This window comes from Phocoena phocoena, chromosome 20, assembly GCF_963924675.1.
Source record: "Phocoena phocoena chromosome 20, mPhoPho1.1, whole genome shotgun sequence".
NCBI classification, from domain to species: domain Eukaryota; kingdom Metazoa; phylum Chordata; class Mammalia; order Artiodactyla; family Phocoenidae; genus Phocoena; species Phocoena phocoena.
This window is the reverse complement of record NC_089238.1, coordinates 9086720-9107097: the sequence shown is the minus strand read 5'-3', so window position 1 is coordinate 9107097 and position 20378 is coordinate 9086720. Positions and strand designations below refer to the sequence as shown.

General features: G+C 46.4%; 1 protein-coding gene across 1 annotated transcript; it reads left to right on the top strand.

The window, feature by feature from the left end:
* The first annotated feature begins 17703 nt into the window (after window positions 1–17703).
* On the top strand, window positions 17704–19707 carry PNMA8A (PNMA family member 8A). Its single transcript, XM_065898286.1, has 2 exons — window positions 17704–17889; window positions 18169–19707. Exons 1-2 carry the CDS (start codon window positions 17704–17706, stop codon window positions 19705–19707), a joined length of 1725 nt encoding a protein of 574 aa, XP_065754358.1.
* Window positions 19708–20378: the final 671 nt, after the last annotated feature.

The window sequence follows — 20378 nt, the reverse complement described above, 5'->3', positions numbered from 1 at the left end:
CCCTGCGGCTGTAATCCTTTAAGGATCTCTAGATGGGCTCCAAATCCAATATGACTGGTGTCTTTATAAAGGGAGGAGACGGGAATTTGGGCACAGTGAGACACAGAGGAGACAGCCACGTGAAGACAGAGGCAGAGATGGGGTGATGCTGCCACAAGCCCAGGACCACCTGGGGCCACCAGAAGCTGGTGTGCTGGTCACAGCCAATCACAGAAACAACGGCTCTGGCCACCTGTCATAAATTGGGTGGCTTAAGACAACAGAAATGTATCCGCTTACAGTTCTGGAGGCTGGAAGTCTGAAATCAAGATGTTGTCAGGGGGCTTCCCTGGTGGCGCAGTGGTTGAGAGTCCGTCTGCCGATGCAGGGGACGCGGGTTCGTGCCCCGGTCCGGGAAGATCCCACATGCCGCGGAGCGGCTGGGCCCATGAGCCATGGCCGCTGAGCCTGCGCGTCCAGAGCCTGTGCTCCGCAACGGGAGAGGCCACAGCGCTGAGAGGCCCGCATACTGCAAAAAAAAAAAAAAAAAAATTGGGATGGATACATGGATAGATGATAGAACAAAAGTATTGTTTACTGAAAATGGCAAGTGTAGAACAGTGCTTGCCATCTCCCTTTGCATCATCTGGGAGCTGGTTAAACAGCAGACACCAGGCGCCAGCCTAGAACTACTGCCTCAGGATCTGCATTTTCACCAGGCACCGAGGTGACCTGGATGCACATTACCATTTGTGCATTACCATCTGAATTACCAGAAAAAGAGAAAATATGTGTATGGATGAACAAAGGATTTTGTTTTCATTGTGTTCCTGTAAAAAAAAGAGAACAGCACGTGGGACTTCCCTGGTGGCACAGTGGTTAAGAACCTGTCTTCCAATGCAGGGGACACGGGTTCGAGCCCTGGTCTGGGAAGATCCCACATGCCGTGGAGCAACTAAGCCCATGCGCCACAACTACTGAAGCCCATGCACCTAGAGCCCATGCTCCGCAACAAGAGAAGCCACCGCACTGAGAAGCCCTCGCACCGCAACAAAGAGTAGCCCCCGCTCACCGCAACTAGAGAAAGCCCGGGCGCAGCAATGAAGACCCAACACAGCCAAAAATAAATATTAATTTTTAAAAAAAAAGAGAGAGAGAACAGCACGAGTGGCCAAGAGTCTAATCTCTGGAGGCCTGATCTGGGTTCAAGTGCTAAGCTCCCCACTCCTAGGCTGTGTGAACTTAGACAAGTCATTCAGCTCCATGGGCCTCAGCTTCCACATCTGAAAATGGGGCGATGCTGGATGCAGCCCCTTTCCTGCTGGTCGCTGTAAAGTTTTAGTCCTCAGCACAGAGGACTCAGAGTACCCAGCCCAGAGCAAGGTCTGCCCGTTCCTTGTGCCACTTACATTTTGTAATCATGTATAAATGTACTCACAATGTAACACCTCTGTAATAAAGGGGCCAACTCCCCACCAACCACTTGGCCAGGCCACGCGCTTGTGCGGGATCTTAGTTCCCCAACCAGGGGTCCACCCGGGCCCTCCGCAGTGAAAGTGTGGAGTCCTAACCACTTGACCGCCAGGGAAGTCCCCCGACTTTCTTTTTGAGGTTTGACCATCCACAGCGTTTAGATCACCTGCCCCATGTCTGGGAAAGCTCATAGAAAAGCCCACTCCCTCCTGTCCTTGGCAATGGTGTGAAGGTCAAGGCTTACAACCCCCAGTCCCACCTACCGTAAAGACCCAACTCACTCACTCCAATTCTGTTCAAGCCACCAGACTGCCTTGTGCCTGCCCTGAACTCTCCAGAAAGATCCAGCATGTGAGTAAGAAACCTTTTTATACCCTCTTGGTGCTTGTGGTGTCATAAGTCTTGACCTCCCAACTGATTTGGGGTGTGTTTGATCCAGCCAACCACAAAACCACCTTTTACGGGGCAACCACAAGAGGACTTCACTATCAAAAACGTGTTGTCATCCAGGAATCATTTGTTTTTAATTGACATATATTCGATTTACAATGTCATGTTCATTTCTGCTGTACAGCAAAGTGACTCAGTTACACATGTATATGTATTCTATTTCATACTCTTTTCCACTATGTTTTATCGCAAGATACTGAATATAGCTCCCTGTGCTATACAGTAGGACCTTGTTGTTTATCCATCCTACATAAAGTAGTTTGCATCTGCTAATCCCAGACTCCCAATCCTTCTCGGTTTTGTTTATAATGACCAGAGACTCATAAACTTGTAGGATGTCACAGCAGGGAGAGAATTAACTAACGTCTACGGCAGTGATCCTCAAGGTGTGTTCCCTGGAGTAGCTGCAGCAGCCTGGGTCCTCTCCTCCCTGGAAACTACTGACTCAGAACCCCAGATAAAGGATGATTAAAAGATGATGATGGTGATTCTTTTAATTAATTTATTTATTTTTGGCTGCACTGTGTGGCTTGTGGGAATCTCAGTTCCCCAACCAGGGACTGAACTCGGGCCACAGCAGTGAAAGCCCGGAATCCTAACCACTAGGCCACCAGAGAACTCCCAGGATGGTGATTCTTAACCTTGGCTACTCATTGGAATTCCCTGGGGAGCATTTTTTTTTTTTTTTTTTTTTTTTTTTTGCGATACGCGGGCCTCTGACTGTTGTGGCCTCTTCCGTTGCGGAGCACAGGCTCCGGACGCGCAGGCTCAGCGGCCATGGCTCACGGGCCCAGCCGCTCCGCGGCATGTGGGATCCTCCCAGTCGGGGGCATGAACCCGTGTCCCCTGCATCGGCAGGCGGACTCCCAATCACTGCGCCACCAGGGAAGCCCCCCCGGGGAGCATTTTAAAAACTGGAATGCCCTGGCCACAGCCCCAGAGAGTTTGAACCTGTTGGTCTGGGATGGGGTGTAGGCATCGTAATTGGAAAAGCTCTCCAGGTGACTCTAACGTGTGACCAGGGCTTCGAACCATTTCTACTGCAATCCTCCAATTTCAGAGGCAAAGAGCTGAAGCCAGATAAGGGGAGGATCTTGCTAAGGTCACAGGGCAAGTTGGTGACAGAGAAGGAGAAGAACGCAGGAGTCCTGATTGCCCCTCAAAGCTTCCTTTCATTCTATATGGCGGCCCTGGGCCCTGTCGGTGGTGGTGCTGTTTTAAAAGTAATAATAATTATCTTTATGTGCCATGGGAAGACTGATAGGGCTTACTTTGAAGTCTCCTACATTCTTTTTTTTTTTTAAGATTTTCTTTTTGGATGTGGACCATTTTTAAAGTCTTTATTGAATCTGTTACAATGTTGCTTCTGTTTTATGTTTTGGTTTTTTTAGCCCTGAGGCATGTGGGATCTTAGCTCCCATACCAGGGCTCAAACCCACACCCCCTGCATCGGAAGGCAAAGTCTTAACCACTGGACTGCCAGGGAAGTCTCCAAAAGGCTTCTACATTCTTTGAATTAAAACCAATAATCTAACTTTAGTAAGCAAAATGTTCCATAGCAGAATGTTTGAATGGTGTATACGTGGCAAAATGATGGCTAATTTTTCCATGTTTATCGAGGTTTTTCTATAGTAATCATATATTACATCGTTAGATAAAGAATGTCTATATAAATGACACTGAGGGTAAAAAAACCAAAAACAAGTAACTAGGGTGAGGCGGTTAGGGAGCATTTTAATGGAAACGTCAGCTCTAGCCAGGAAAAAAAAAAGAAAGATGTACAAATGATTCATTTTTTCCTTCAACCTCTAAGCTCAAAACCTTCCTGGTGTGTGAGTGGGTGGCCCTGGAGGGTGGCCTCATTCCTGCATAAACCTTATTTCAGTTGGAATAAAATCTCTCTAGTCGTGGGTCAGATGTATGTTCCTCATTACCACGACCCCTCTCCTAATGTCCTCCATAGCCCACATTTCCTTGCATTTAGGGCTTAAATATATGTCATTTTAAAAAACCATTTTAAATTAAAGTATAGCTAATTTACAGCGCTGTGTTAGCTTAGGTGTACAGCAAAGTGATTCATATATATATATGAATGTTCATATATATATTCATATATATATATTCTTTTCCATTATAGGTTATTACAAGACATTGAATATAGTTCCCTGTGCTGTACAGTAGGTCTTTGTTGTTTATCTCTTTTTTTTTTTTTTTTGCGGTACGCGGGCCTCTCACTGCTGTGGCCTCTCCCGTTGCGGAGCACAGGCTCCGGACGCGCAAGCTCAGCGGCCACGGCTCACGGGCCCAGCCGCTCCGCAGCATGTGGGATCTTCCCGGACCGGGGCACGAACCCGTGTCCCCTGCATCGGCAGGCAGACCCTCAACCACCGCGCCACCAGGGAAGCCCCAGGGAAGCCCTGTTTATCTCTTTTATACATAGTAGTGTGTATGTGTTAATCCCAAACTCTTAATTTATCTCCCCCTCCCACCTCCTGCTATCCCCCCGGTAACCATAAGTTTGTTTTCTATGTCTGCAAGTCTATTTCTATTTTGTAAATAAGTTTATTTATATCACTTTTTTTAGATTCCACATATAAATGATATCTTATGATATTTGTCTTTCTCTGTCTCACTTGCTTCACTTGATATGATAATCTCTAGGTCCATCCATTTTGCTGCAAATAGCATTCTTTTTATGGCTGAGTAATATTCCATTTTATATATATATATATATATATATATATATATATATCTTCTTTATCCATTCATCTGTTGATGGACATTTAGGTGGCTTCCACATCTTGGCTGTTGTAAATAGTGCTGCTATGAACATTGGGGTGCATGTATCTTTTCGAATTAGAATTTTCTCCAGATATATGCCCAAGAGTGGGATTGCTGGATCATATGGTAACTCTATTTTTTGTTTTTTAAGGAACCTCCATACTGTTATCTATAGTGGCTGCACCAATTTACATTCCCAGCAACAGTGTAAGAGGACACACCCAAAGATATGTGATTTTTCCCTCCACGTGATATCTTTCAGGCCCACAAGGGAATATGATCTACCTCTCTTCATGTTGTTTATTAAATTTGGTTTACCAGTTGTCTTTCTGCTGTGTTGCCATCTTCAAGTAGATATTTATAATGTTTGGCAAACGTAAACATAATTTAGTATTCAAAGAATTTTAAGACAACAATACACATCTTCTTTCAGAAAAATAAATAAAATAGTTTATTCCCTTTTGTCCTTTAGTTAAAGGCTTCAGACAAAAGAGCAGGATTAGTCACCAGCCAAGACTACTATTCTCACCACGTGACACTTTCCAGACACCAGGAAGAAATGTGATCAGTGTCCACAACATAAACGAGAGAAGCTTCACCTGACTGTTTTGTGCATTTGGTCTTTTTAAAATGCGCACTTGTACCGCTGGGTTCAGATTTTCATCCATGGAACATTCTAGAAAGTAGACATAACATTCATTCCATTGCTGTACCTGAATGAGTAGCTGCTTGTAAAAAACATTTTTAAAAGTCATGGAATATGTCTCATGCATACAGACATGTGCCCCAAACACAGTTTCACAAAAAACAGCAAACTCCATGGTCCTATGACCCATCAAGAAACGGTCAATCCAGAAGCCCCACGTGTCCTGCTCATCACAAATTCCTCCCTCCCCCCAGGGTAAATCATACCCCGCTTTGTGATAAACACTTCCTTGCTTTTCTATAGATATGTATGTTTATTACCAAGCTATGCATCTCTCAACACTATAGATTTGAGTGTTTTTGAATGTTATATTCATGCAATCTTACTGTATAGATTATTTTGCTGTGTGGCAGTTTTTCAGGAAAAATAAATTAAGCAAAGGAAAAGAACATGGGGCCTCCCAGTTTCCTGGCCATGTTTCCTCCCTTGGAAACTTGTTCCTTCCCTTTAGAGAGAGGAGACAGCTGCTGGGTATTTTTTTGTCAGGAGAAAGTTCAGGGCCTGCAGCTGGTGGTTGTAACCTGAGCCCCAGCTCAGATGAGAACACATCTCTCCCCCCAACACATAATCCCAAGGTTTTGTTGATTATTTCCAGAGAGGAAGAGAGAGAGAACTCAGAATGGCCCTGGGAGGGGATAGAGTTGCCAGTTCCGTGGTATTGAAGCATGAGACCGTATTTTATTTTATTTTTAAATTTTTTTATTTTGATGTGGACCATTTTTAAAGTCTTTATTGAATTTGTTACAATATTGCTTCTGTTATTTTGGGGGTTTTTTTTTGGCGGTATGTGGGCCTCTCACTGTTGTGGCCTCTCCGTCGCGGAGCACAGGCTCCGGATGCGCAGGCTCAGTGGCCATGGCTCACGGGCCCAGCCGCTCCGCGGCATGTGGGATCTTCCCGGACCGGGGCACGAACCCGTGTTCCCCGCATCGGCAGGCGGACTCTCAACCACTGCGCCACCAGGGAAGCCCTGCTTCTGTTTTATGTTTTGGTTTTTTGGCCCCGAGGCATGTGGGATCTTAGCTCCCCAACCAGGGATCGAACCCGCATCCCCTGCATTGGAAGGCAAAGTTTTAACCACTGGACCACCAGGGAAGTCCCAAGGCTGTATTTTAGATTCCTGTTCCATGCAATGAAAATGTACAAACCAGACGCAGTGTCTTTGGAAAAGCATCATCGTTTCAAACAAGTTGAAAAGTCACATCTGATTTCAAGCAACGTAGAAACAAAACCTACCCAATGACTCTGCTCAGCCCTCCATTTGAAATAGCAAAACAAATCAGCAAAAAACACCCTACATATCCATCCATAGGGGAGTAGCTAATTAACCTATGTCAGTGGCTGTCACACGTCGCTGACCATGATCCATGGTAAGAAATGCATTTTACTGTGACCCAGAAAACACACACACACACACACACATATGCCCTATAGAAAATAAAGCTTCCTGAAACATATCACTACACGAGATGAATTCAGATATTTTGTATTCTGTTGTTTCTGTTGGGAAAAATTGTGCAAGACCTTGAAATGTATTAAAAAGCTGACTGGTGTCTTTGCCGGAAAATTCAGGGTTGTCTGGCACCCTTTTTTAGGTTTTCAGATTCCATGGGGTCTCCGAATCCTTGAGTGCTTTACTCCTCTGTAAATTGCAGATAACAAAGCAATGCAAATGATTGTTGCCCATAGACAGTAAGTGAATTTTGTCTTGGAGAACAAATTATTTCCCTCTCTTGCTGGGGGAAAAGCTGGTTTTCTATATACAAAGGAAGTTCATTTAAGCTTTCCTAATGGCTTACCTGTGTGTCTGCCCTGTGGCTTTTTCCTTTTGAGCTGGTTGTACTATTTTACCGAGTTACTTGATGAGTTAAATAAAACATTTGGTGTGTGTCCATTTTATGGTTGTATGAGAGTTGAGATTTTACCTTTAAAAAGATGGTCATGAGGTTCTCCATGCAGCATGAATTTGTGGGAGTTTTTTTTTTTTTTTCGGTATGCGGGCCTCTCACTGTTGTGGCCTCTCCCGTTGTGGAGCACAGGCTCCGGACACGCAGGGTCAGTGGCCATGGCTCACGGGCCCAGCCGCACCGCGGCATGTGGGATCTTCCCGGACCGGGACACGAACCTGTGTCCCCTGCACCGGCAGGCGGGCTCTCGACCACTGCGCCACCAGGGAAGCCCTGTGGAAGATTTTTATTGTCCTCTTTTCAATATGTTCTTTCATAATAGCTATCTATCGCTCTTTTTTGGTGTTCTATAATCAGATTAAGACACTTATTCATACTTGCCCCCCTCACACAAATTAGGAAAAGATAAAATAAGTGCTTGTCCAGAAAACCATTCATTTCCCCATCTTGGATAATAATAGTGATGAAAGCTATGTGCTGAGTGAGTTCTATGTGCCAGGCCCTGAGATTCATATGTATCATCCCCAGAATCCTCCCAACACCCCATTTTGCAAACAGAGAAGCTGAGGCTCAGAAAGATGGAGTGATGTGCTCAAGGTTTCCCAGCTCTGAGGTCATGAGTCTGACCCAAGATGACCATCACTTTAAACGTCCTCCCCTCTTGCATTAGTGTCTTTGGAGAATTTATGGCAAATCCATCCAATAAAAGTATTCCCCAAGCCCTTCCTCTGTGTTCGGCCTGTGCCGGGGACAGAGAGGTGACCAATGACAGCCCAGCTCTGACCCCCCAGGATTCACAATCCAGTGGGGGAGACAGACCCATCTCCAGGCAGTGATGACCCAGAGTGTGCAGAGTTGGGACAAAGGAGCCTCAAGGGGGCGCTGGACCCATCTTGGGCAATCAGGGAGGGCTTCTTGGAGGAAGCTGAGCCCTGAAGGACAAGGAGGTGTGATCCAGGTCAAGTGTGACGAAGGCTTTGAAGGGAGAAGCCCAGGGCACTGTGAGACTCCAGAAAAACTTACAGTGAATGGAGGAATCCAAGCTGAACAAGAAAGGTAAATTCCAGATCCTCCCTAGAACTGCTCTTGGATAATCACATATCTTAGGACTGGCCATGAGGTTTGGTCTCTGGTTGGCAGGTGATGGAACAGAGGAAGAGGGTCTCTGATGAGAGATGAGAGCGGCTGGCGGTCTCTTCCAGGCCCAGCCCTACTCAGGGAGCTCTGTGGATCTTTGTTTTCCCAAATCTACTCTGCTCAGTTCCAGAGCCAGGGTCACCAGGCTGCCCTTATCCTCTTTGCTTGGGGTCCAAGTCCCCGGTCAGGGACACAGCAAGCCAGACAGATGTAAGTTCAAATCTTGGCTCCCGGGACTTCTCTGGTGGTCCAGCGGTTAAGACTCCGTGCTTCCACTGCAGGGGTCTCTGGTTCGATCTCTGGTCCGGGAACTAAGATCCCACATGCCACATGGTGTGGCCAAAATGTTTAAAAAAAAAATCTCACCAAATCCTGGCTCCCTACAAACTGGATGTGTGGTTTCTGAGCCTCAGTGTCCTCATCTATATAATGGGTTGATAATCTCTAGTCCATGTGCCTGTTGTGAGGGTTAAATTCGTATCAGATCACACCTCTGCTCAGAACCCCATGGTGTCTCCCATGTTCCTCTGAGAAAAAGCCAAGTCCTCCCAAGACCTCAGTCCCTCTCTGATCACAACTCCCACGTTCTCCCCCTCCCTCCCTCTGCACCAGTCACACTAGGCTCCTTGCGGCTCCTCAGACATCTCACGATCTCCAGCCCCTGGGCCTTTGCACTGGCTGTTTCCTTGTCTGGAAAGACTCTACTCCATCTATCTGCAAGGCTCATGGATTTTATCTGTTTTGTTCACTGCTGTGTAGACAGTACTAGAACCATGCTTAATAATAATAATAGTAATTTTATATTATATAATAGTGATGATCATAATTATTACAAGAGCCCCTAGGCATATTCCAGTGCTCAGCTCCATCCCTGAGGTTACCTTGTTACCAAGTCTAAGCTTGTACTGCTTACTGAATGACAGGTCAATAAGTTGAGAGATGAATTGTTGAGGCAAGAAATAGCAACTTTATTTGGAAAGCCAGCAGACTGAGAAGATGGTGGACTAGTGTCCCAAAGAACGACCTTGCCTGGGGTGGATGTTAGTTTCTTCTATAAAACAAAGAGGGGGAGGTAAGGAGGTAAAGTATAAAAGGTGATAAGTTATTGTATTTCCTGGTTCCAGCCAGATTCCAGAGGGGATGTGTTAATTTCTTCCTTCCTGCAGCCATTCACAGGTTAAGTCTGGTCAGGATGTTTCCTGTGAGCTAAACAAAGGTACTTTAGCTTAATGCTCAGGCATGGGAGACAGAGTTCCTGGAGGTGGGCTATTATGTATACTTTAAGCTTATAGGCAACATCCCTTTAGTGAATAACTTATAGCAAAAGCAATAAAATACAAAGGTTAAAATAAAAGAAACAGATCCAGTATGGAGTCAGATTTGTTCTTCCTGATTACAACCCCCATACCTCTGGCCCTCACTTTCTCTGGGTCTCAGCATGCACCACAGTCAGGCCAACAGGGGTCGTCCTAGAAGATGGCTCTCATTGGCTCTGACCATCTGATGGTTCTTTTAGCTGGACCAACAAGGAGAAGGAATTCAAGAAATCCACTGGGAAAGCTTGCCAGGATAAAAAGTAAATTTTTGTGGTAAGGCCTGTTAACAAGCAGTGGAGATTTTTGAAAATGTACATGTGAAGAGTAATGGAGGGTGGTGGTGAGAAGGGGACTTGAGCTGTGAATACTCCAACCTTGATTTGGCTAGGGGGACCTGAGCTTAGAGAGAAGAGGCAGAGAGAGTACAGGTTGAAAAGTTTCCCTGGAATGGCCACCCACAGGATTTATGGCCACCTGGAGTGACTGGCCTCATTGACTGTCATCAAGAAAAAAATCACCCTCTAAGGCAGGGGAGGGCGGGCGTCTCTCTTGTGGAGTTTACTATTTACCTGTCTACACGGATGAATAAGCACTCCTTTGTTCTGGTTCCCTTCCCAGCACTGCAGACAGAGGTAACCCTCTTTCTTTTGTCTTTTTATTTATTTTTAAAGAGGGTGTCTCACTCTCTGGCTTCAGAATTCCAGTGGTTGTCCAAATGGCCGGCTCCATTTCCAACCCAGGACAGTCAATGGATGCAGTCATTTATTCATCCAGCAAACACTGTCTAGAATCTATGGTGAAAAAGACAGGGAAGGTGCCTACCCTTGGGGCCTTCTGTTGTCATGGGGAGTACAAATTTAGATAGTGTATGTACTATCTTTAAACCACTTTGGGAATTGTCTGTTATGCAATGATGCTAACTGATACCCTAATAAGCCAACGTGATTTTTGTGAGTGTGTGTGAAGGAGAAACTCCTGCAGTTAGGTAGAATCTGGTAAGGCTTCTTAGAGGAGGTGACATTTGGGCCAAGGCTTGAATGGCAAGGAGGGAACCACACAGGGAACAGCAAGTACAAACATCCTAAGGTGAGAATAGTGGAAGATCATGGCTGAAAAAGACGTAAATGAACATGGAAATGATTCCGTTCTTAAGCTGGGGGGTGGGGTGGTGGGTAAACTGGCACGCAGGCAGTCATTCTATTATCGTGTATACCTTTTTTCATATATCTAAATATTTAATAATGACAGTTTTCTAAAATTATGAGAATAATTATTTAAATAGAGAACAGGGTATATATTTATTTGGTTAAATATTTCAACAAAACAAGGACAGATAGACAGATAGGATGACTCTTTCTAACCAGTTAACAATATGAATTTTACCTTTTAAAAGTTGTAGTAGCAGATATTATGAGAACAGTTAGGATTAAAACAATAAAATCCTGTGGGGATGCATTTTACTCTTTCTGTTAGCAAGAAAAATGAAAAATAAAATACCAAAGATAGAAGACATTTTCTTTCTTTCCTTAAAAAAAAAAATTCATGGAAATTAAAAAATGTAAACGACAGTAGTGAGAATAGTATAATGAACTCCATCTATAACAATTTTTTTTCAGGGTCAACTCACAGCCAATCTTGTTCCTTCTATCCCCCTACCCTCTTGTTTTTTCTGGAGTATTTTAACAATAATTTTTTTCAAAATATAAATAAATTATGGGTATTTGGAAATAGCCTGTGTATTTTTTTTTTTTTTTTGCCACACCGCACAGCTTGTGGGATCTTAATTCCCTCTGCAGTGTAAGCGTGGAGGCCTAACCACTGGACCACCAGGGAATTCCCTATAGTCTGTGTATTTTTATTGATTATATGAGATGGAGAAATATATGTGCAGACTCACATCAGATGCTGAGGTTAGCAGTCTGGGGGTTAGCATTGACGGGGAAAGCCATGTCACAGGACCTTTAGAAAGTACAAATTGAAGAAACTCTGGAGCAAGAAGGAGCTCTCACAGCACAAACCGGATAGAACAAGTCAGATGAGTCACAGAACCACCACAGTGGGTTATTACAACTTACTCAGGAGGGGAAATCTGGGTAGGAGCCCAGAGCCCCTGGACCTCAGTATTCATGGAAATTCTGTGTGTTCTCATTTAAAGTACACAAGAAGACAAAATAAAAACCTAAAGGTGAAACAGAGAGGAAGAGGGTGCAAAGGTAACCCTAAAGTGCCAAGATGGGTGAAAGTGTTGGGGCTGCATGGATGTGTTGTCATGGAAACTGCAGTTGGAAGTGTTGTCATGGAAACCGCAGCCAGGACTCCTACCAAAGTTGCTTCAAAACTATTTTTAGATCCGCTGGTAATCATGGGTGGTTCACTGTTGGGAGAAGGGACAGGCAGCTGATTCCACTTTACACACACACACACATACACACTCACACACATATATATACACATGCATATATACATATGTACAAATATATATTTATAATTACCTATACATATAATTGTATATTGTATATGTAATTATAAATATTTGTTTGTTCATACATAAATAACAAATTTAAAGTTTTTCTCTCTCACGCATTTATTTATCTCTTTAATATTTTGGAATGCTTAACTAACTCAATCTGCTTCTCTGATTGAACCCTGACTGAAACACTCTTAGGCATCCGTGTAGTGAAGAGTTAACTCAACAGGTCTGGGTTGTCCAAACCCCGTACCTTTTAAAGAATCAACTAGCTCTTCTCTGACTCCTGGGTAACCTCTAAGCCTTAGAGGATCCTGTACTCATAATGCAATTTATGGTGGTGGCCTTGTGCCACGCAGCATCACTTTGACCTCTGGAGTTGCTGAAGGCTGAGTAAGTCAAGTCAGTCACATGTGTGCTCCATGCCTACATGACTGACCCAGAAAAAAAAATCCTGGACACTAAGGCTCAGGTGAGCTTCCCTGGTTGGCAATACTCTGTATGCGTTGTCACACACTGTTGCTGGGAAAAGTAAGTGCTGTCCATGTAACTCCACTGGGAGAGGATAACTGGAAGCTGGCACCTGGTCTCTCCCAGACTCTGCCTTACGCACCTTTTCCCTTTGCTGATTTTAACTGTATCCTTTTCTTGTAATAAAGTATAATTGTGAGTACAATCCTTTTTCTGAGTCCCAGGAAGACTCCCAGCAAATCATTGAAACTGAGGGTGGTCCTGTGACCCTCAACATAGTATCTCAAATTCATCATGGCCCAAACTAACCTTCCGATTCACCCTCTCCCTTCTTTCCCAAGTCTGTTCTCCATCAAACCTTCCCCGTATAAAACTAAGTGCCGTCATACCCCTTCTAGTTACTCGTTCCAAAACCCTGGGGTCACATTTGCTTAGTTTACCTTGCACCTCACATCTAATCAATCAGCAAAACAGCAAAGACTGGTATGAAATATTTACAGAAAAGTGCACATATCGTAGGCATATAACGTGTTGAATTTTCACAATCGGAACACACCTATAACCGACAACCAGAACAAGAAACAGAGCGGGAGGGAGACACATTTCAAGTCATTAGATATTCCACAGGAAACAACTCTCCCGACTTCTAAAAACATAGGTTAATTTTGCCTGTTTTTGTACTTCATATAAATGGTATGATACAGTATGTGCTCTTGTGTATCTGGTTTCTTTTGCTCAAGATTTTGCAGGATTCATTTATATTGTTGTGTGTCATTGTAGATCATTCATTCGAATTGTTTAGTATTTTATTGTGTGAACATTCTACAGTTTATCCGCTCTTCTGTTGATTGGGTAGCTTCTAGAGTTTGGCCACTAGGAATTATGCTGCAATGAATATCCTTGTCTGTAGTTTTAGTGAACACATTTCTGTTGGGTACATACATAGCTAGGTGTGGGGTTCCTAAGTTGTAGGGTTAGCATCTGCTTTCCTTTAGTGGATACAGCCAGAGCGTTTCCAAAATACACATACACGAGACGTGTACACGTATTACACATATGAGAGTTCCAGTCAATCTTCTCCTCATCAACACTTGGCATTTTTTGACCTTTTAATTTTATCCATTTTCCATCAGCAAATTTACAACAGCACCCTTGTGCTACCACTAGATTTTAGTACAACTTGCTACACTCTTCTAACAAGAACATCCCATTTGGTAGACATTATGCTACCAATCTTCTTGTTACTTTCCTGGACCCAATGGTTCAACCATCCCAGAACAAACTCCAGGTCAATGGAAAGATGGTATAAGAAGAATTCCACTCAACAGTGGGAGGGGGGCTTCCCTGGTGGCACAGTAGGTGAGAGTCCGCCTGCCGATGCAGGGGACACGGATTCGTGCCCCGGTCCGGGAGGATCCCACATGCCGCGGAGCGGCTGGGCCCGTGAGCCATGGCCGCTGAGCCTGCGCATCCGGAGCCTGTGCTCCGCAACGGGAGAGGTCACAACAGTGAGAGGCCCGCGTACCGCAAAAAAAAAAAACAGTGGGAGGACTCCTGGAACTCTTGCCTTTACAATGATAACAGTTTACTATGTGTCAGGACCAAATACACATTGTTTACTTATTTATTTATTTTTGGCTGCGCTGGGTCTTCGTTGCTGTGTGTGGGCTTTCTCTAGTTGTGGAGAGGGGGGCTACTTTTCGTTGCGGTGCGCAGGTTTCTCATTGCAGTGGCTTCTCTTGCTGCGGAGCACGGGCTGTAGGTGCACGGGCGTCAGTAGTTGTGGTACATGGGCTTAGTTCCTCCGTGGCATGTGGGAGCTTCCTGGGTCAGGGATGGAACCTATGTCTCCCACATTGGCAGGAGGATTCTTAACCACTGAGCCACCAGGAAAGCCCCCAAATTCACATTTTTTATTTTATTTTATTTTTTGGCTGCATTGGGTCTTCGTTGCTGCTCACGGGCTTTCTCTAGTTGAGGCCAGCAGGGTCTACTCTTCGTTGCGGTGTGCGGGCTTCTCACCGCGGTGGCTTCTCTTGTTGCAGAGCACGGGCTCTAGGTGCTCAGGCTTCAGTAGTTGTGGCACACAGGCTTAGTTGCTCTGTGGCACATGGGATCTTCCCGGATCAGGGATGAAACCCGCCTCCCCGCATTGGCAGGTGGATTCTTAACCACTGCACCACCAGGGAAGCCCCCAAATACACATTTTTTAAAATAAAACGTTGAATGCTGAGTATTTGGTCACAGGCAAAAATCACCATCATAGAATGAACTTTAGGGAATAAAAGAATAAATCTGAAATTCTATCAAATTCAAAATTTTTTATTACAATTTAATTTTTTAAATTTAGTACCCAATTTTTTCTTCAGTTTGGGTGTATAATCTTGTAGCAAAGTCAGCTGCAACTTGCTCTTTTGGCTACTCTGCTTTATGATACTAAATGGATGAAGAAGAAACAAGACATATTTGACCAGCTCAGCTGACGGTGACACTCACCAAACTATCAACCTTTCCTTCCTTGCTAAAAGTAACTGACTAAAGTAGAAGATTTATTGTCTCATCATCTGAGAACCTGGAGGATCTCGTTGATAGTAATGATGGTATATCATTGAAACAAACCCATGAAGTGAAACTCGGTGCACTGCTAGAAAAAGCTACTTTGGGGAATCTTTTCAGGGACCAAAGATCGTTGCTCTCTGCGTCTTTTGAAGTAATGTCAATCATCACCAATCCTAGACGCATTCTACTTTTGCAATATCTTCTTGTTATTACTTGCTGCATAATAAGCCATCCCCAAACTTAGCAGCATAGAACAACTAACTGTTTGTTATAGGCACTGATTCTATGGGTCAGGAATTTACACGGGGTAAAGCAATGATGGTTTGTTTTTGCTACGCCATGTCTAGCCCTCAACTGGGATGATGTAAGTCGTTAGGGAGTGACTCAAGTGGTTGGGGGTAGAGTCATCTACAAGTTTCTTTACTCCCATGTGTGGTGCCTGGACTGAGATCACTTGAAGGCTGGGCTCAGCTGGGAATCGTTGACTGGAGCACACACATGTGGCTTCTCCATGTGGCTTGGGCTTCCTCACAGCATGGCAGCCAGAGGATAGTTGAGCTTGGATGCTCAAAGATCCAAGGATGAGATTGTCCCAATGAACAAGGAAGAAGTTGCAGGGCTTCCCTGGTGGCGCAGTGGTTGAGAGTCCGCCTGCCGATGCAGGGGACACGGGTTCGTGCCCCGGTCCGGGAAGATCCCACATGCCGCGGAGCGGCTGGGCCCGTGAGCCATGGCCGCTGAGTCTGCGCGTCCGGAGCCTGTGCTCCGCAACGGGAGAGGCCACAACAGTGAGAGGCCCGCGTACCGCAAAAAAAAAAAAAAAAAAAAAAAAGGAAGAAGTTGCATGGCCTCCTAGCCTGAGGAGTCACATAGCTTCCCTTCCATGATACTATGGGTTCAATCATTTCCTTTCTACCACACTCTCTATTGGTTAATGCAGTTACAAGTCTGCTCAGATTCAAGAGGAGGGGAACATAGATCCCCACCTCTCTGTAGAAGGAATGTTAAAGAATTTATGGCAACGTTTTAAAACCACTGCATAGTGACATACATTCATTCTTCAGCTGATTCATAGAATTTCAACATGTTAAACACTTGAGATTTTAAAACTCTAGTTATGGGCTTCCCTGGTGGCGCAGTGGTTAAGAATCTGCCTGCCAATGCAGGGGACACGGGTTTGAGCCCTGGTCCAGGAAGATCCCACATGCCGTGGAGCAACTAAGCTCGTGTGCCACAACTACTGAGCCTGTGCTCTAGAGCCCTCGAGCCATAACTAGAGTCCACACACCACAACTACTGAAGCCCACGCACCTAGAGCCCATGCTCTGCAACAAGAGAAGCCACCACAATAAGAAGCCTGTGCACCGCAACAAAGACTCAACACAGCCAAAAATAAAATAAGTAAATTTTAAAAAATTTATTTATAATAAAAAAAAATAAATTTATAATAAAACTTTAGTTACAGCTAGAGTGTTTGTCTTTACTGGAATGTGAATATTCAAATTTAGCAATTTGAATGATGTCTAAAATATGATGGCAACTCGGGCAATCAATCACACAAATATTGATCATGCCCAAGTTCAGGGATATCAGAGAGGAAAGTGAAATGGATATCTGGCTATTTGGTCTTGCAAAGGCCAATTCCAAAATGGAATCCAAACAACAGATTTTGGTTGAATACCCAGGCCCACTGCATTTTTCATATGTGATCTCCCCTAATCTTCAAAATTTCCAGATCAGGAAAGTTTTTATTGGTATTCCTATTGTGAAGAAGAGGAAGGAGCTCAGAGAGCTCACATTTCTTGTTTAAGATCGCACAGTTAGGAAGCCACATTGATAGATGTATCAGTGAGGGCCTGACAGGAAACATGGCAACTCAACCTGAGTCACTGAGGACTGTTTCATTAACTATTAACAAAGGTGTTACCTGTAGGCAGTGAGTTGAGAAAACCAGCAAGGAAAGGTGAGGCACTATCCCCAGGCTTGAAGGGGGCGGAAAATCGAGAAGTTTCTAGAAACTTCTGGAAATTTCTCGAACAAGGAACTGTAGCTAACCTAGAAGGCTCTCAACAAGAGCTGTGGCTTTTATTAGGGGAACTCAGGGGTACTGAAGCTGCTGTTTCCTCGCGCCCTCTGCTTTCTGTTGTCTCCTAGGAGTCTTGTTGGCTCAACCCAACAGTTAGCCTGAGGGTAAGAAGGGTAGTTGGTGCAGCCATAGAAGTCAGCACCCCCCACCCCCGTCCGGAGGCCCATGTTGAGTAGAGAAAGGTGGAAAGACCGGGTCCGGGAGGGCAATCAGAGAACATGCAGACCTCGGGCTCGGTGAATAGGTGAACGGTCGCACTCCCACGCGATTCCCCAGGCCCAGTTGCACAGCCCACGCGCTAGCTTGCAACCACCGGTTGCCATGGAGACCGCGGGTACTACGCGGGAGCAAGTGTGCAAGCGCGCCCTGGGATGCCGGCCTCGGCTCAGCGCAGCTGCCTGGACCCAGGCGAGACGCCACCTGACGCGCTCTGTCTGAGCGGGGGCGGACGCTGTCGTCTCGGGCACTTGGCCCAGAGCATCCGTGCCGGCGTGGCCCGAGCTGGCACCTGGCGAGCCGGCTGCATCCCGGCGGCCTCTCCTTGGCCCGTCTGGGCGGTCAGAGGCGGGGCTGCCGCTTCCCTGACGGGCTGGTCGAGAGCCAGGCCCCGGGGAGGCCGCTCGCGGTTTTCGGCGATTCCAGGACACGTGTGAGCACCCGGGGCCCGGTTTGGGGAGGAAGACCTTGGGAAAGCGCGAGGCGTCCTGCAGGCCAGCCTTGGAGGGGGCAGCCGAGAACTCTGAGCCTGGCCTTGTTCCCGGGAATTTGACCTCCCTCTCCTGTCACCTTACAGGATTGCTGTTTAGGGACCACTGCAGCCCCGGTCCACGTCGTAGACTCTTCAGTACACGTGGGAATCGAGCTGCCAGGTGTCCACGACCATGGCGGTGAACCTGTTGGAGGACTGGTGCCGGGGGATGGAAGTGGACATCCACAGGTGCCTGTTGGTCACAGGTATCCCGGAGGACTGTGGCCAAGTGGAAATTGAGGAGACCTTGAACGGGGTCCTCTCCCCGCTGGGCCCGTACTTTGTGCTCAACAAGATTTTTTTGAGGGAAGAGAATGCCAAAGCTATCCTCATCGAGGTAGGCGAGGGTGTGAATCTGAGGGCCATACCCCGGGAATTCCCAGGAAGGGGGGGCATCTGGAGAGTGGTCTGTAGGGACCCCACCCAGGATGCTGAGCTTTTAAAAAACCTGAGTGAATTCCTGGCTGCAGAGGGGCGCACCTGGGAGGATGTGGTCCGCCTGCTGCAGCTCAGCCAGTCCCCACCACCCCAGAACCGGAATCAGCCCCCAGAGAACTGGGCAGAAGCTCTGGGGGTGCTTCTGGGGGCGGTGGTGCAAATCATCTTCTGCATGGATGGCGAGATCCGCAGCCGGGAGGAAGCTAGGGCTCAAGAGGTTGCTGAGGCCCAAGCAGCGGCATCCTTGGCTTTGGCAACAGCGAGGAAGGTCAAGAAGGAGCCAGGGTGGGCTGCAGAGGTGGGCTCTGCCTTGAAGATGGAGAACCTGGACGGCTGGAATGACGTGGAAGATGAAGGTGACCCTCTTGAACCTCTGGTTCAAGAGGCTGGAGCTAAGACTTGCCCCAGGAGAAAGAAGCAGAAAAAAACTCCCAAGCAGGAACCAGTGCCCTGGAAGAAATCCAGAGGCAACCATTCCCACAGCTCGGCCTTGTTGGAGGCTCCTGAAGCTGATAATGCTGAAAATATGGAGATGTCAGAATATATCAGGAGCAACAGAAAGCCCTGTGTGAAGCAGGAGGGGTCAGCTTTGAAGAAGGCCCTAGCGAAATGTGCCTGGAAGTCTCCCAGCAACCCGCCCCACGATGCCCAGGCAGAAGCTGCGAGCCCTGGAGTTGCCTCTGAGTCAGACCACGACGGCGGTCCAGAGGGTCCACCAAAGAAGAATGCCGTGGTCTGGGCCTCGGCAAAGAGCCCTGCTCCCACGAGGAAGAAAAAGAAGGTGAGCTTGGGTCCCGTCTCTTATGTCCTTGTCGATTCGGAAGACACCAGGAAGAAGCCAGAGATTCCAAAGAAAGGGCAAGGCTCGAGAAGGGATGCATTGGATCGGAAGGCCCTTCGGAGCCCACAGCACGCTAAGCCACCAGCCTCAACCTCCCAGGGTCCAAAGGCCAAGCCACAAGGCTCTCCTCATGCCTCCAGTGGTGAGAATGACAGCAGAAGTCATTTGGGTTGTGTCAACAAGTGGCTGAAGGGGGAGGAACAGCACGGGCAGGTGGGGACGGAGGAACCCAAGGGGACAGAGGGTCCGATGGTCGTTGAGGAGGACCCCAGTGCAGTGGAGGGAGTGGGTGACACACCAGTTGTTTTAGAGTCTGGGAGCCCTGACCCCCCTCCTAGGAGCCCCTGAGGCCAACATTGGGGATACCTGTGGGGACAGGAGGTGGCAGAGCAAACCCACTGACCTATCTTTTGTTGGTGAGTGTCTCCGTGGTATTCTCCGGTCATCTGACACTTCATCTGATCCATCTTCCTCAGTAAGAATTGAATAATTTGGGGTTATATATTGTTTGTCAGAGTAGGTGGCTTTGAGGGTGGAGTTTTCTGGAGGCCTGTTTGGGAGATGGAAATGTTCAAGGACTTAGAAGTTCCAAGGAAGTGAAAAAACTTTCCAGTGACACCTCTCCCTGCTTCCCCTCTCGAGCTGTTCTAATTTATCCACAGAACCCAGAAAACTTAGATTTCCGTCTGCACCTGAGCAGTCGAGAAAAGACCAAGGAAGAAGTTCCAAGCGGGGAACAACGTTCCTCTTGTCGTTGACTTTTCACTGTTTTAGGGACCCACCCAGTTCGTAGAGATCCAGCTCTCAGAGGTAAATGGTATGTGAGATTTAGGTGGGAGGAATTAGGGTAAGGAGGCATACCCCTATGCTTTTTCTCTGCCAGGCCTGCTTTTTCACCTCCTCCTAGACTCACCTTCAGAGGCTGGAGAGTCACTAAGCAGATTGGGAAAACTCTAAAACGTTCACCTTGGCACATGGGCAAGGTCACTGTTACGTTCATCCACGTTTGGCCTTTCTCC

Excerpts from the sequence above, each read along its gene's own strand:
- PNMA8A (XM_065898286.1), top strand. The coding sequence starts at position 17,704 with ATGCCGGCCTCGGCTCAGCGCAGCTGCCTGGACCCAGGCGAGACGCCA. Across the intron at positions 17,890-18,168 it reads CTCCTTGGCCCGTCTGGGCG|ACTCTTCAGTACACGTGGGA; the intron begins GTCAGAGGCGGG and ends TCCACGTCGTAG.